The sequence below is a fragment of the Pelophylax lessonae genome, assembly GCF_965119305.1.
Source record: "Pelophylax lessonae genome assembly, chromosome: 2".
NCBI classification, from domain to species: domain Eukaryota; kingdom Metazoa; phylum Chordata; class Amphibia; order Anura; family Ranidae; genus Pelophylax; species Pelophylax lessonae.
Genome location: NC_138769.1, coordinates 445886313 through 445904655, shown reverse-complemented (window position 1 = coordinate 445904655; position 18343 = coordinate 445886313). Strand labels below are relative to the sequence as shown.

At 42.6% G+C, this 18343-nt stretch overlaps 1 protein-coding gene across 1 annotated transcript in view; it reads right to left on the bottom strand.

Annotated features, from left to right (window-relative positions):
• LOC309546412 (sodium/hydrogen exchanger 2-like) overlaps positions 1 to 18343 on the bottom strand; it is a 112002-nt gene that overhangs the window by 53173 nt on the left and 40486 nt on the right. Inside the window, exon 3 of the mRNA XM_082246073.1 lies at positions 5596 to 5846. Within this exon, the coding sequence (XP_082102199.1) occupies positions 5596 to 5846 (251 nt within the window). The remainder of the gene's footprint in view (positions 1 to 5595; positions 5847 to 18343) is intronic.

Here is an 18343-nt window from a genome sequence, read left to right as displayed (position 1 = left end):
CGTGTTTACTGAGGGCTAGCACTTTATAGCCAGTTGGAATATACAGGATGCTTGGAGCTGATTATAGATTCCCCTGTCAGTGCTCTCTCATGAAGCATCCTCATTTATGAGATAGCACTGAAAAGAAAAAATAATTTACAAAGGAGGGTCCACATATACAGTGCATCCGGGAAGTAAAATTTCTGCAGCATTGAAAGTCCCAATGAGCACAGTGGCCTCCATTATCTGTAAATGGAAGAAGTTTGGAACCACCAGGACTCTTCCAAGAGCAGGCCTGCCCAGCCAAACTGAGCGATCCGGGTAGAAGGGCCTTAGTCAGGGTGGTGACCAAGAACCCGATGTGTTTCTCTGTGGAGAGAGGAGAACCTTCCAGAACAACAACCATCTCTGCAGCACTCCAGCAATCAGGCCTATATGGTAGAGTGGGCAGATGGAAGCCACTCCTCAGTAAAAGGCACATGACAGCCCATCTTGAGTTTGCCAAAAGGCACCTGAAGGACTCTCAGACCATGAGAAACAAAATTCTCTGGTCTGATGAAACAAAGATTGAACTCTTTGACCTGAATGACAAGCATCATGTCTGAAAGAAACCAGGCACTGCTCATCACCTGGCCAATACCGTCCCTGCAGAGAAGCATGGTGGTGTCATCATCATGCTGTAGGGATATTTTTCAGTGGCAGGAACTTGGAGACTAGTCAGGATTGAGGGAAAGGTGATTGCAGCAATGTACAGAGACATCCTTGCTGAAAACCTGCGCTCTGGACCTCAGACTGGGTGAAGGTTCACCTGACAACAGGTCAACGACCCTAAGCACACAGCCAAGATAGCAAAGGGGTAGCTACGGGACAACTATGTGAATGTCCTTGAGTGGTCCAGCCAAAGCCCAGACTTGAACCCGATTGAACATCTCTGGAAAGATCTGAAAATGGATGTGTACCAACGCTCCCCATTCAACCTGATGGAGCTTGAGAGGTCCTGCAATGAAGAATGGGAGAAACTGGCCAAAAATAGGCGTGCCAAGCTTGTAGTATCATACTCAAAAAGACTTGAGGCTGTAATTGGTGCCAAAGGTGCTTCAATCAAGTATTGAGCAAAGGCTGTGAATACGTGCATCTTTTTTATTAAATTTGCAAAGATTTCAAACAAATTTATTTCATGTTGTCATTAAAAGGTATTGTTTGTAGAATTTTGCGAAAAATAATACATTTAATCCATTTTTGCAGAAGGCTGTAACAAAATGTGGAAAAAGTGAAGCGAATACTTTTCGGATGCACTGTACAGCTGTGCAGGGCTTTGAATCAAGACTGGAGCAGGGGAGCTGGATGCAGAGAGAATTGTCACTGTAGCTGGAAGCACTCTGAGGTGTCAGCACAAATCACACTCTATAATGCATTCCGTACCTTATGATCCAGGGATCCAGGCCAGATGCAGAAAGTAATTAGCTGATTTGTGTGCAGAGAAAACTGTTCTAAGCAAGCAGGAGGCACTGGGAGAGGAAAAGCCAAGCATCCTGTCTGTTGTGGAAAGAAGAAAGTAACAGGCTGGGTACCAGCATGTACAAGGCCTGGTCTAGGAGTTGGATGACAAGGCAATGTATCCTTACTGGCTGTGCTCAAGAGTCTGGATGCAAAGGGAGCTGTCAAAAAAAGGCTGAAGGCACTAAAAGCAGTGAAAGTGCACCCCAGCCCTTTGTTGACAGTTCTACCTGCATCTAGTCTTCAGAACAAAGCCAGCAAGGATCCACTGCCTTCTTGTCATCCAACTGCTGGACTGGACCTTTGAGTTTTTAGCAGTGTTAATTTTGTCGACTAAAACCGACTAAAACGTTTTCGTCGACTAACACAATTCAGATGACTAAAATACGACTAAAACTAAAATGGCATTTTAGTCTTAAGACTAAAATACGACTAAAACTAAAATGGCATTTTAGTCAAAAGACTATAACTAAAACTAAATCGAAATTTGCTGCCAAAAATTAACACTGGTGCATGCTCAAAGCATAAATAATAACACATTAGATTTTTCACTCCAGGACCAGTAGTAGTATATAATGAGTTTGGAAATTGTAGAGAAATGCTTAAATAATGCATTACAAATTACAATTGAACTACACCCATTCGATTATAGATGACTAAAATGAGTTTTAGTCGACTAAAATGTAGGGCGTTTTAGTCGACTAAAATATACTGGAGTTTTAGTCGACTGAATACGACTAAAACTAAAACACTTGCAGAAGACTAAAATAGGACTAAAACTAAAATGCCATTTTAGTCCTAAGACTAAGACTAAAACTAAATTTAAATTTGCTGCCAAAATTAACACTGGTTTTTAGCAATTAGATAAGGAATAGGTAGGACTTTTAAGGTTGCCACTAATAATCCCATAAGGAAACACGAGCACTGAAAAAGTAAAAATACGTTTCTTTAATTGTAACAACATGATAAAAAATATCAAAACCATATCAGAAAGATAGTTGTTGATAGGAAACAATACAACATCTCCCCATACAAGGTAGGTGAGTATATGCAAAAGAACCTGTTACATGCTCACATACAGCTAAGATCTGGTATGTGTTAGCGCAGAATCTCCGGTGATCTTTAATTTCCGGGCTGAACAGGGATCTCAAGCGTGGTAAACCAATGGATCGCTACACGTTTGGCTTACAGCTTCCTCAGGGGATCCTATTGGTACCAGACCCCAAGGGGGGGAAATAAAAGAGAACATAGGGCACCCGGGCCAGCTGTCAGGGTGCAAACCAGACCACATGAAGATGCAAGTAAAATAAAGCAGTTTATTAATGCAACAATAATAAAAGTACAGCAAGAAAGAGGAGCGAAATCAAGAGCAGGGTCAAGTTCGGAAGCGGGTAGTCATCCAAGCCGAGATCGAGTCCAGGAGCGGGTAGTCATCCAAGCTGGGATCGAGTCCAGGAGCGGTTAGTCATCCAAACCGGGATTGAGTCCAGAAGCGGGAAATCATCCAAGCCGGGATCGAGTCCAGAAGTGAGTAATCTGGCAAAGCCGGGTCGTCAAACGATGCGGGGTCGTCTGCCGAAGCGGAATTGAGAGCCAGGAGAGTTGTTTGCAAAGCCAAGTCATACACGAAGAAAACAGAGAACAGAGAACTGCTAGCAGTGATGCACCTTGGAGCACAAATGTAAGGGCAAGGTCTGAAATCCATCAGGTGATATATATAGTCAGGTGTGCAACATCATCACTGAGCGATGCCCAGGCAGCAGACAAGAGATGATGCAATCAGAGTTTATAAGAGACAGCAGTCTGCACATGTCCAAGATGGCTGCCAACAGGAAGGCAAGGTAAGACCTTGACACCAGCAGAGTGGTATGGGGGAAGATCATGCACAAGTCAGTCTAAATAGGAGATGTTCACACCGGACACTCTATAGCCCAAACAGCAGGAGTTCCATACTCGGGCCATATAAACTCTTAGGAGTTTGGAGCCGCTGCTCCTGTTTGTGCTGATCCCTGGCGTGAGGTGCCCTCCAAATGGGAAATACCTTTGAGTCTTTCTACGTGCAGGTACCGGATCCAAGCCTTTGGCTTTCTTCTTTCCATTAGTAACACTCTGCACAGCAGGATGGATGTGATCAGCTGCTCGTCTTAGGACAGTTTTCTCTGCACACAGTTAAGCTAGTTACTTTCTTTACCCAGACTGGACCCCCGCATCATAAAGTGCAGTGGGCATTGTGGAGTGTCATTTTTTTGCTGCCACCCCACAGCGCTTCCAGCTACAGTGACAGTTCCCCCTGAATCCAGCTTTCTTCTACCGCGGACAGTCTTGATTCAAAGCCCTGCACAGCTGTACATGTGGACCGGACCTTCTCTCAGCCCCCCTTTGTAAATGATTCATTTTTTACATTTTTTTTTTAGCATCAGTGGCTTGTTTTCATTTTTTATAAGCTCATTAAGAAGAGCCTGTGACATCTGGAAGGGGCAGGGTTGGGTGGGGCTTTGCTGTGCTGTTTGAACAGGGACCAACAACGGTACCAGGAACTGCCTATGAGCAGCCACATGCGGCTACACAGGGCAACCTTTGTCAGTAAAAGGCAAGAGGGTTGCTGAATGTCTAGATTAGATGCTTTTTTCTGATCAGCATAATTAAAAGTTTATTATAATATTCCAATAAATAAAGAAGATAATTTTCATCATAACTGCAATTTCACTTTAAATGCAGATTTTTAAATATAAAGGAGCATACAAGACATGCTTATACAGTAGTAGCATTTGGGACATTTTTTAATCTGTTAACTTTCTTTCTGCTTTAATAATGCCCACTGATTATTGACTTCTGCCATTTTATACCAACCTTTTATTTCAGTTTTTAAAAATTCAGTGTTTCCTTTTCAAATCTAAAACTTTGATTGTTGTACTGTATATGAATTTTCAGTCTCAATGCCTCCAACATATCTTTGCTTTTGCACTCTCTAGCATTACATTATACTGCAGAAAATGTTATTTTGCCCTGCACTATACTTTGCAAATATATGTGTTACTAGGCTTTTATAATATGCAGAGGTAGAGGTGTAGTAAAGCACAACTACCTAATGTAGGTGTGAAGGACAACAGAATGGTGAAGAGCACTTTAGAAAGGTTCAGAACTTGTAATTCCACATCTTTAACATTTTAAAGTGGTAGTGAAGTCAAAATGTTTTAATTAAAATAAAAAAGAGGATATAATTACTTGCTCTGTGCAATTGTATTGCACAAAACGGATCTTTACCCCTTCTTCTGAAGTCCCCTATTAGTATACTCCGCTCCTCCTCTCCTGTGTGTGCCCCTAGAGTAAAGCCTCGTACACACGCACCGATTGTTGGCCGTAAATTTTCGGCCAACGTCCGATCGGCCGATTGTCGGCTTGTTAGTATGATGCTTCCGACAACCGACTTTTCGGCCGAACAAAATCTGGTGTGCATGCTATAAAATTTTTGTTGTCCGTCACCAGAGCGGCCGATTGTTCGTCAGTCAGTACAGATTTCCTCAGACAAAAGTCAGATGAGCAAGACTGGGCATGCTCAGAGAAGAAAAAACACACGGAAAGTAAACCAGCACATGACATCACTTCTGAAGTTGGTTGTTGTTGGCCGAGAAAATTAGTGTGCAGTCTAGAGCACATTTCAACCAACACAACAACACTGGACAAAAGACGGTCGATCGGTCGGCCAACAATCGGTGCGTGTGTACGAGGCTTTAGCCGTGAGCTATGGGGGCACACATGCGAGTGCGCTCTCAATCCGGGCTGTGTGCGTCCATGGACACACACATTTAGTGATGATATGTCTTTTTTTGTTACTGCACAGCATTCCTTTTTGGTAAATATTACCAATATATGTGTCATGTCTTACACTAATATATAGGAGGAATCTAAATACTGATAGAACATAAAAATCAATATACTTATAAACCAAACATCCACAACAGGGTAAGCCCATTTCTAATGTGAAAAAAGATGTTATTCATAATGAGTGTTACTATACAATCATAATGACATATATGAGAAACTAAGATCAGTGAATCCTAACATTTAGGCAAATACAGTGCAATTATTTCTATATTTAATACAAGTTGAATTACTTACGCCATAATACCTGAAAGATGGAACATTTCTGCAGTTAAGTATGACAAATAGCTGTACAGGAAAACAAAGAGAGGCTCAATCACACGGATATTGCGAGTGAAGCGGGTGGTGAAGGCAGCTACAAATCCAAAAATTACTCCAATTAAAACTCCTCCTATTCCCACCAGAAAGAAACTCGCCATTCCAGAAAAGATATCCACAATCTCAATTGTCCTCATCTCACAAAATGATTTGAATAAATTATACAGCACCTAGAAGCAGAAAGAGACACGTATAAGAATGTATGACATGTTTTGTGACACATATTCACTTACAGAAGCTGATACATGACGTTTTTCTATTTTAGTTTTGGCTATTTTTTATTGCTGTTTGTATCCTTGCTGGGAAGATTTTTTCCCCCTCTATTTGTCCTGGTGACCATTGCTACTGTGATGAGAATCCCAAAAATGTAATGAATATTTTTCAAAGGGCTTCAGGTAATCCCCCCCCCCCCCCTAACTTTGGAGAGATTGCCTACTTCTTTTTGTATCTTTGGGTCAGAAAATAAGAATCTCCCCCAACAACACAAAGACTGCAAGATACTGAAAAGGGTTTGAACTCTTCCCTATGCAATCCAAAGCTGACAAAAAATGTGTTGTAGATATACTTTAAAACATCCCTATGAAAAGAAAATTACCGTAGGTCGTATTAAAATACACGTTCTGGTTGATTATTTTATTAGTAACCACACCCACTATTCTTAGTGTCCCGTAAGTAGCCACTTACAGTAATCCTGAGGAAGCAATCAGATTTAATGTTAGTAGGGGTAAAACCAATAAAAGATAAAATACGATTGGTTACCAAGTGTAACTGAAGTTGCCTTTTTACTATATTACCTAAGCTTATTTACAATGCCGGTTCTGTTTTTAGGCAGCTTAACGTATCTTACTATATTTTTTTTAAACAGTGATTAATTCATACATCCCTTTACATTTTTAAAAAAAAATAGTATTTTTGGACCCACTCACATTCTCTGATTTAAAAAAAGTAAAGGTAAATTATATATATATATATATATATATATATATATATTTATATATATATATATACATATATATATACGCAGGTACTTTTTTTTAGAAAATAGTCACTTTATTAGATATCAGTATTTGACAACCATATTACATATCTGGTCAAAATGTGCCTTTTAATCAAATTCCGCCCCAGAGATCTGAAATGTCCTGTTATAAAAGAAAAGGAAAATTATCCAGATTGGTTATATTTTGCTAAGCAAGACAATTAGTCTAAACCACAGGTGTCAAACACAAGGCCTGCAGGCCGTATCCTGCCCTCCAGGACATTTCATGTGGCCCTTAAACCTCTTCTGCAGTTGCTACATCTCCTTCCTCTTTGCCCCCACCTTGTCTCAGCAGACGGCAGCAGAGAGGACAGAACTCCTCTGCCAGATCCTGTGCTTCCCCCTGCAGCTGCAGAGAGGACCCCCCACCCCCCAACTCAGAAGTTGGCAGCAGAGAGGAGGAAACAACTCCTACAGATCCTGCACCTCTCTGTGCAGCCACAACACCCCCTCCTCTCCGCCTCCACTGGTCTTAGCATTCAGCAGACTCCAGCAGCTGACTCCAGCCCTCCTCCAGACCCTGCAGTTGCTTCTTCCCAGCTCTGCGCCAGCTTCCTCCCAGCAGCAGCACATAGTAAAGGGGATGCACTGTGATGTAAGGGAGGGTGGGGGCTCCTGACTTCTGATAGTGGTGGGCTACAGTACAGATACAACCAGCCCTCTGAGGGTGACCATAATGCTGATGCAACCCGCAATAAAAATTAAGCTTGACACCCCTGGTCTAAACACTAACAGCAGAAAACCATTGCTTCCTATTGAACCTGCTGAAAGAGTACCACTGCAACTTTGAACAATAAAAAATAATTTTGGAAATTGCTAACATTTTTATATACAGGCACTATTCATGTTAATAAAATGCAGAGATACATTTTTACAAACAGAAGCAGAAATAATCTCCAGATCCATTAAACTGGCCTCAAACACCATCAACAGATTTACCTCAACTATTTCATTTGAGGATCTATGGGAATAATCAAGCAAACTATCCAATGAGGTATATCTTTTGATAAATCTAAAGGAATTAGTACAAAAAGATTGCATTTTGGCAACATGTAAATTCATTTTTTATATAAAGATTATTAATACAGTACAGTGCCACCTGACACTATCTTGCCCCAACCAATTCTGTATATGGGACAGGACTTTCCCCATTGACATTTACACAGAGATATATAAGGTGATTCTGAGTTTTAAAAAAAAATAAATGACATTGAAATATCTCTGATTACATGTATCTTTGTACCGATGCTTTGATAGTCACTTCTTTAATTCCACTGATAACAATGATCATAAAAATTATTACAGAGACCTCATGACCTTAGTTGGGGTGATCAGCACTTGAAGACTTTCCACTGCCAACTTTACAAGTAACTAAATTGGATACTAGAGTGCAGTGATTTATCAGTAGCTAATGATTGTGTCTGGCACATTTAGTAGATAATTAACCTTGCTTCTGCTATAAAGTCTACACCTTATGACCTTTATTATAATATAGGTGTGCTAAATCTTTTTAGTTCAGATCTTAAATATCATTGTATTACTTTGTGCATCCAAATGTCAGCTTGTAAATCTTTGAACTGTGGGCACCTACTGGGCTCTCTCCATACTACCTTGCTGCCTGTTATACCTAAAGTGGTAGTAAAGTCAAAAATATCACTGCCAACCCCTCTATTCTATCAAGCCATCTTACACAGTGTAAATGTTTGTATAAAATGATGCCTCTAAATACCTTATGTCAGATCTTTTCTGGCTGGTCACATGACCTCCGGCTGCTTTCCTCCCCCCCATCTAAGGGCTACAGCGGGAGGGGCCAAGATCCACCTGACATCATCCGGAGGGGTCTCGTGATCGCTGTGCTGTCCGCTGACCCCCTCCCACTGCAGCCCTTAGATGGTGGGAGGAGAGCAGCCGGTGGTCATGTGACCAGCCAGAAAAGATCTGCGATAAGGTATTTAGAGGCATTGTTTTATACAAATATTTACACTGTGTAGGATGGCTTGATAGAACACAAGGGCTGGTAGTAATTTTTATTCAACTTTACTGCCAGCTACTAATAGCGACAGGAGAGGAAGGGAGGGGCAGCTCACATGCACAGGAGCTGACAGGCAGAAAGAGAGGAGGAGAGCAGCAGGATGGCGCAGGCACGTCATCTGACTATGGTAATCATGGATCAGCAGCCATGATTGCCGTGGTCAGTTTACACAGGGGGACACATGAACAGGCAGGATCAACCAGGGTTTTTTTTTACAGCATAGATAGGTTCAGATTAGACAGCACTGTGCTTTTTAACCTGCTATAAGAAAACACAATCTCTTCTTTTTGTTTTTGTTTTTTTGTTTTATTATGGGTTACAACCTCTTTAAGCTATGGGTAAGAGATAATTTACCTCTGACTGTAGTAGTGCTTGCTATACATTGGATATACATGGATTTAGCAGGAGCTCTCTGTTTAATTTGCTAACCCTCTGGTTTGAAAATATTCTGAATCACTAAAAAGCATGAACAAGCATGTAGATCAGGATTTGTGACTTAAATGACTGCACCAACTTCTGGTGTAGCATTACCTTTTGGGATCTAATTTGCTAAAACGAGAATATATAAAACAATATATATAAGGCTACTCTCACACCAAGGATTTAGGCCACTGCACATTGCAGAAGCAGTCTTCGGATTCCTGCTACTGCTGTGAACTGTGTTGGCTGTGAGCGCGGATAGCAGCGGCCACCGGCACTGTCATTATAGTAAAAATGCCATTGATCGCACCTAGCAGTTCGCAACATCAGATTCCTTCCACTGTATTCGCATCGGCCCAAATTGCCAGTGTGAATGTAGCCCAGATCTTGTTTCAAAAAAGTCAGTCCTTCCAAAACTGACACCCCTGTGTTTGGGAGATAATAAAAAATTAAACTCCAATGATGAGGTCTCCATGCCTAAATTCTCAGATTCTTATCTGCACACTTTCCATGCTCAAGCACTCTCTCTCAAATATTTACTTTATTTTATAATATTATTAATGCAGCACTAAGGGTAGTAACACCCAACAGCTGGAGCTAGAGAAACTGTGTGGACAGCAGTAGCATTAGTAATGAAATCCCCGGCTGTGTGGCATCACCATGGACCCGTGACTACATATGCTTCATATTACATTTTGAATATTGCTTTATGGATTAAACTAAAGATAAAGTAACTAAAGTTACATTTTAAAAAATTGCTAGAATGTAGGTTTCAATGGTGGAAGAAACTCTACATGTCTCTCCTGCTATAAAACTACTTTACATGGCTGTTAAATACATTTCTTCCAATTGTATAATGACTAACGTAAATGTGCAGCTCAGTGTTCAAATGTGAGTTGGGTGTCAGGACAAAGTAACGCCCATGTGCAGGAGATTTGTCATCAGTGACTAGCCAATAAAGAAGACAGAAGACTCTGGCCCCAGAAAAAGACCGGGAGAAGAAGCCAGTGCCAGCCAAGTTGAAACAAGAGGGGACAAGGGACCCGGGCTCAAAAAAGGTAAATCTGCCGCTACATGCAAGTATGCTTTGGGGGCCCAAACAAAGTAAAGTTTTGCTTTAAAGCCTAGTTCTGGCCAAATAAAAAATTATACCATGAAGTGGCGCTGTGTCCGCACTGAAAGAGCTAACTGCTTATTTATGTCTAGGGGAACAAAAAAATATACTTAACCAATCATCCCCTCCGTCCCACAGCTAGACCAGTCCCCACAGAATCAGCACCCTCGTGTTCTAGGGTCTTGCCATCATCAAGACCACCTGGATGTGAGGATGCCGTGGGAAAGTCCACCACCAGATCATGAAGGAGTGCCTCCAGTGGGGGAATGGAAGATCTGATAAGTAAAACTGTCTCCTCTCCCTTGGACAAAATGAGCTAATACAGCCCACTCCTTGGGTAACTTTATTTTTATATGCTCGGAGTTGGGCTTTAAGGTAAGTACAGGTTTGGTGGTTCTGGTGATCAGCAATTGGGGCTAACTGAGTCAAAGGTGGTTAAGGGTTAGGGGACAGATAAGCTCAAATCATGGATATATTTTAGGCTTAAGGTTAGGGAGGAGTTGAATATTAGGGAGATAATGCATGTTAAGGGTTACAGCCAAGGGAGCCATGGGTGATAGCAGGAACTCTTAGGTTTGCTCATGATGCCCCCAAGCCATCCCTTGTTTTTTTGTGCTCCTAAAAAGCAAAGTACTGCTTTTTTGAACACTGTCATAGTTCTGTGCCCTGCTTTGTTGAACAAGCACCCCTCTATCTGAAGTGCACACACACACAGGTTCATGTGCTGCCTAATATATGCCACCAACTTTCAGGAGGCATTGTAATGAGAAAATCAATGTTATTCACTTGACTGCTGATAAGCTTAGGCATATTCTGACCAGGTATTACCAACACAAGACCTTGGCCCCCCAGAAAAGACACACATACTTGTTTAAGTTGGAATTAGGGCAAGGCCACAGCATTATTGAACTTATAAACTGTAACAATATTAAATTACCACATAACGATGCCAGTCACGGTCTATACTGTGAGCATCATAACAAACATAGATAGTCTAATAGGCCTGTCTCCACCATCAGTGCGTGACAGGCATTAAACTGATCCCAGACTTAAACTTGAGGGCATGGCCCATAAAGGAATATCCATCGCTGGCAAGGTAAAACCGCCAATAAAGCTGTGACAACTTCCCAACGGGCGGGTGGGTGGGCAACTCTTGTGACGTCAGGATCTCCTCAGAGTGGTGGGACGTGCCCTTGCGTAGCCCCTTTTCTAGAGTTCAGGCTCCACCCCATCACCTCGTGTCTTCGTGGCCAATCCTGTTAAATCCACCTAAATTCCCCATTTATCACAACACCCAAACAGCTGCCAAGCTTCCAGCAGTCAAGACTCCCTTTCCCTAGATGATGGGGTCAAGGGGCCTTCATTACTCGTCAGTGGCAATAGTGGGCAACAAAGTTAATTTCTCCCGCATCTTTGTAGGGGCACTATAATGTGTTATGGCAAATAATACCTGTATATGCAGGCTATTTGTTTTAGACTCAGAGGGTGTTAAGGTAACTGTAGATCTGAACAATGTACCATTGCATATACACAAACCCTCTTACATGATGTATGACTTAATGGAGAATGTACTAGTACAAGGTCAAGTTGAATGTGAAAAGGAAAGACTTGAGAGCGCAGTAGGAAAATGTCACTGGAATTTATTTTAAAGTGATCACTGTGACAATGCTAAATTTCCGAAACCCAAATGTAGTACCATGCTTATTTAAAAGTGAAATGTGATAGCTGCTCTAGAAAGCTGAATGGGAACAAGAGATACTGGAATAACCAGACGTCTTTGTACACATGGATTATTTCAGGGAAGAGAACAAGCAGTCCATTATATCATTTCTCATTGTACAGCCTTCCGTGCGCCTGTAAAGTAGAGACTATGACAGTGCTTCAGATTTAACTGTTTAAAAACAGGGACCGTAAATATAACTGTGTGTGTGTGATACCCAGGCAGCAGTCAGATGCAAACTGACCACAGACCAGGCAATTTCCATTTTTTAAACAACAAAAACTCCAAAATGATGTCCTAAATAGATTTTGAATGGATAAAAAGTACCGTATATCTAAATAAGAATCAACATATTTCACTAATTCTGTGTAGAATAGGAAGTGGTTAAAACACTGGTCAGGTTTCTTTTTTTTTTTTTGCCATAATGTCCAGTTGAGTAAATTATTGTTCCTTTCCTGTCCTGTAGATGCAACAGAAAGGAAAAACAAATCTTTTTGCTATCTCCACTTAGGCTGAATTCACACTGGCATTTAGACTCGGTTCCCACTGGGGCGGCACGACTCTGTACTACTGGGGGGGGGCGACTTGTGCATTCCCATGCACCACGACTTCGGAGCGACTTGCATGGACTTCACATAATGGAATACAAGTCGCTCCGAGGTCGCCTCGAAGTAGTACAGGACCCTTTTTCTAAGTCGGAGCGACTTGTGTCGCTCCTATTAGAACGGGTCCTGTAGCAGTCAATGGACCGCGAGGGAGCGCGACTTGTCAGACTGACAAGTCGCATGACAAGTCGTGCTGGTGTGAATGGAGTCTAAAAATGCCCCTCAAAAGCCTATGCACAAGATACAATAGACAGCACATTGGGCTGTTTACACTATCAAAACATGAAGCGTTAGCGTTGCTTCACTTCAAAATTGAAGCCTTATGTGGAGTCGAAAGGTGTTTTGAAGCCTTTCAACGCCTCCCATTCAAGTCTATGGTAACCCTTTGCAAACGCTCTAGCAGGCGTTTGCGGCGCTGTTTCGGTGCGGTTTGTGGCGCGGTAAAATTAGTTTGTTTCTGTCACTTTTCATTGTGGAGCAGTTTTAACGCTCATCAAACGTGCCGAAACTCCATTTTTAACACTTGTTAAAGCCCCAGCGCAGTGTGGAAGGGATGACGTTGATGGCGGTGCGGAGGATGGTCTATGTGGACAGCTTTACCCCGGATGCCTGCATCCTTAGATGTGCTTCTTTTAATCATCAAACATGTGAGTTGCTAAATGTTGTACCTTCATTAAATGTAACCATATTGCTACACTCAGAGGCACCTCTCCTCTCTTTTAGAGCCCATTCAGACTAGCGCGACACGACTTTGTGGGGGCGACCTGTGAAGTCGTGTGCACCGCTGTGCACCGCGACTTCGGCGCGACTTGCAGAGACTTCACAGTTTGTATGGCTGAATTCACACCGCAATCGCACTAAAACACGCACAGGACCCTTTTTTTGGTCCGCAGCAGAATCGCATGGTGGTTCACACTTGTGCGATCCGATTCTGCTAGTTGTTTTAAAAGCACGATTCACATTTCCATGTGTCATGCATAGGGCAGCCCACTCTCAGCGGATCGAATCAGATAGGATCGGATAAGAAGGGACAGACGGTCCGTTCCCATCCGATTTCCCCCATAGAGAACAGCGGGGACCTGACAGCTCTGTCTCTGCACACAGCGCGGAGACAGAGCTGCCATCCGCCTGCTCAGCAGGGGATCGGCGGATCGATCCCCCGCTGAGAAAAACGGAGTCCGCCGTCGGACTCCCCTGTATGAAAGGGGCCTTAGGAGTATTTTGCGAGTACAAGAAATGCAGCATATGTGTGCAGTGTGTACTGTGAGTAATTTTAGACTGTATTTATAAAAGGGGAAAGGAGGGAAATACAACAATCTGGCTCAATTAAACATTTTATTTAGATGAGATGAAAATACTCACATGTACCAAGGGAAGGAGAAAGCTTTGTAGAAGCTAGGGGGAGACCAACATGCCTTTGTCCACCCCTTTATGTCCTCCTTTGTCCACTCCAGAGCACTGTCAGGCCTGGGAAGGATGACTCACTCCTGCGCCTGCCAGAGTGCAAGACTGAGCTCATAGCTGACACCTACAGTAGCCGGTCCCAAGTGTGTGCAGACTTAATTCCTCTGCCAACGAAAGGTAATGCGGTGATTTCTGCTGGACAAACTTTGATTGTGTCCAGCAGCGATCACAACAGGCAATCGGAAAAAACAGCCCCGGACAGCTGCGGCCGCTGGTGCCGCTCCCTACAATTACAGGTTGCCGGCGCCCCCGCAGCTATCCAAGGCTGCTTTTTGCGATTGCTTGTTGTAATCGCTGCACTTACCCACAGAAGATTCCTGCCGCTGCAATTCGCACAGGGCTAAATCGCCAGAATGAATGTAGCCTATCCTTATGTGTTTTTGGCACACAGACAGATTCTAGATTTTACCATTGATTATTAAACAGAAATAATTGCGCCGGGAACAAATGATTTCAGAGGCTTGACCTTCTCAATCAAAAGCAATTTTAGAGCAAAACAAAATATTTTGTTACCTGATTAAGAGATTAAATCCATTCATTATTAATTAAAACAATAGTAGGTGTTGCGCTTAGAACATGATGTTAAGATGAATAGGAGAATATGTGTAAATACAAACGATATGTAAATACAAAAAATTCTAGTAGCGCAAACAAGAATGATAAGCTCACTCCCCAATCACAATCACTGAAAACTTGATAAAACCCAGTAAAGACTGTATAAAATTATAAATATATAAATAATAGTCCCAACATGGATCAGTCCACCAAAGCAGCATAGAAAAACGTATGACAAATAACGATAATCCACACTGATGTATCCCTTGAGAAATCCTAATCGGTGCAGAAGTAAAGGATCACCTTGACCACCACCACTGTGCTCTGAAGGGGGGAAGGTAATGCACACTCACCGACTTCACTGGCCCAGTGATTCTCACCACTGAGCAAACAAGCCACAATACAACCACTTCCACTCGGGACTCCGGATTGGGACCAATCAGACCAATGAAAGGCTCTGCTGCATCCACTTGGGTTCCGGGATAGGACCGAAAATGGGCTCAATCAAATACAAGAGACATGCAAGGGAAGGAAGGAATAGAGCTCCACTAGTGTGATAACGTATAATACTGGCTTTATTCCAAAATACACAAAATATCACACTCACATGACATCAGTTGGATAATCGCATAACCGGAGGTGTGTACCCATCGGGACCCGTAACCTGACTCCACGCCGCGGATCGCGCCTTCCGGGTGCTCACACTCCTCGTACACTTCGACTTGGTTACGCCGCCTGGCCACGCCCCGACGCGTTTCGTACTTCCGACTTCCTCACGGGGCCATGAAGTCGGAAGTACGAAAAGCGTCGGGGCGTGCATTTGTATTTACATATCGTTTGTATTTACACATATTCTCCTATTCATGGTATTTTATTAAGTAGCAGCATTTGTTATCACACCGTATTAGAGGTAGTTATCCTCTCTAAGTGCTTGGTTGCTTGCAAACAAGTGTTGGTTCCGGGTTGTGTGTAAGCAATTTATACATGATGTTAAGATGAACAGCACAGTCCATTAATCATTAAGAAGTCTACACATATAAAACAAAGATGTTAAATTTCTTCCGAAAAGTAAAATGTGTGATCCCAAAGACACTCCAAACTCCAACATCCCAGTGCAAAGATTCCACCACCAAGGGATAAGATTGGCCTCTTACCACAACACAATGATCCCCATGACAAGGATCATATTCAGCATATATGAGATCCGGATCCGCTGACAGGTCATGCACCAGCTCCCACACAGATCGTACCCACTCCTCTCAAAGTTAGTAAGTATGGAAAGGAAGGGAAACAACTACCATAGCGTAATACTGTTGAGAAACTTTATTCATATAAAACTGCAGAGTGGCAACTCACATTTGTGTTTTAATCGTAAGCGTGTATCACGGAGTGTCCCGGGACTCAATATCCTGCCGAGAAAATGGCTGCCGCGTCCCCTCGTTGGTCACAGCGTGAGGTGCCGTAGGCTCCTCCTACGCATTTCGTCAGTAACTGACGTCGTCAGGGGGTCCGTCACGCTGTGACCACCGAGGGGGCGCGGCGGCCATTTTCTCGGCAGGATATCGAGTCCCGGGACACTCCGTGATACACGCTTACGATTACAACACAAATGTGAGTTGCCACTCTGCAGTTTTATATGAATAAAGTTTCTCAACAGTATTACGCTATGGTAGTTGTTTCCCTTCCTTTCCATACTTACTAACTTTGAGAGGAGTGGGTACGATCTGTGTGGGAGCTGGTGCAGGACCTGTCAGCGGATCCGGATCTCATATATGCTGAATATGATCCTTGTCATGGGGATATTGTGTTGTGGTAAGAGGCCAATCTTATCCCTTGGTGGTGGAATCTTTGAACTGGGATATTGGAGTTTGGAGTGTCTTTGGGATAACACATTTTACTTTTCGGAAGAAATTTAACATCTTTGTTTTATATGTGTGGACTTCTTAATGATTAATGGACTGTGCTGTTCATCTTAACATCATGTTCTAAGCGCTATAACTACTATTGTTTTATCGTTTCGTGATCTGTTTTTCTAATTCAGGGTCAAGTGTTGGCAGCTAATTCAGTTTTTATCTATCTTATATTATATTACATTATATGTTTTTAATGAACATTTATCTATTTATGCGCAGCATATTTCCCAATAATAAATTCATTATTAATTGTTTCTAATCCTATAATATCCATGCACAAATTTTTTTTATCACATTAAAAACTAAACCTAATGGCACTAATAGACAGTAACTGCCTGTCATCCAATAGCTACACATTTCCCTGGCTCCGATGTAAAAAATACTGCTTAGCATGCTAATGCTTTTCCTGGCGCACTAGTAGTTTTGGCTAGGTTGGAAAATTTTAATGAGCCAACCACTATTCTCAGATCTCCGCCCAGGGAGATGCACCTTGCTAAGATTTGCAGCTAATAAATACAAATTTCTAAGGCCCAAATATAGTTTAATGGTGGCTAACTGGTTAACACTACTGCCTTGCAAGTCTAGAGACCTGGTTTGACTGTCAAGAAGACACCGTCCGAATGGTGTGTGATTATACACAAACACTCTGTTCGTTAGTAAAACACTTTTTTACATTTTTAATTAAAAGGTGAAGTGTTAGAAATGTCATATTAATATTGCTGTCTGACTCAGATGGGGGCAATATCCATGTGACACCTGGTCCAGAAATGACCAGAAGGCAATGGGGGTCACTGAGAATGCACAGCTAGAAGTAAACACTTTACAGAGGTTCCATATGCCTCTGAGCCCTCTCACCTGATCAGGAATGGGTGCACAGACAGGATTGAACAACACACAGAGAGACTAACTTTTACCCAGTCTATCCAAAATAAGGAAACAAGTTTTGTCCGAGGTTTAGCTTTAATTGTCTTCTACTTGACCTAGACCAGTGATGGCGAACCTTGGCACCCCAGATGTTTTGTAACTACAGTGCCTTGCGAAAGTATTCAGACCCCTTGAACTTTTCGACCTTTTGCCACATTTCAGGTTTCAAACATAAAGATATAAAACTGTAATTTTTTGTGAAGAATCAACAACAAGTGGGACACAAAATTGCAAAAAGCGTATTTTGATTGGTTTGCGCAAAAGTTATCGCGTTTACTAACAAAGGGAAAGATTTTTGTCATTTTTGTTGTTTTTTTTTAACGCGTAATGGCGGTGATCTGCGATTTTTTTTGCGGTACATTGCGGCGGACAGATCGGACCCTTGACTGACATTTTTGACACTTTTGGGGTTACCAGTGACATTTCTACAGTAATCAGTGCTATACATATGCACTGTTACTGTAAAAATACACTGGTAGTGAAGGGGTTAACTTTATTTGAAAGGGAGGGGCTGTGTGTGTCCCTAGGGACGTGCTTTCTACTGTGATTGGCTGTGGCTTCAGATGTATGGAGAGTGATCAATGGTTCTACATAGTAGAACCGTATGATCATCCTGCATACACAGGGGAGAATGACAGGCAGCTTGTTTACACAAGCCGCCTGACTTTCTCCCTCTCCCCCGCCGATCGCAGAGTGGCCGGCGGACATCGGGTCCGCCGGTCACACGCGCGGGGGGTCCGTGACCACGCGGGAGCGGGAGCGCGCCTCCGGGGGCGCGCGCTCGCTCCCTAGACCCTCACAAGCAAGCGACGTAGTCCTACGTCAGTTTGCCTGTGAGGGGCTGACTGCCGACGTAGATCGGCGTTAGGCAGTCGGCAAGTGGT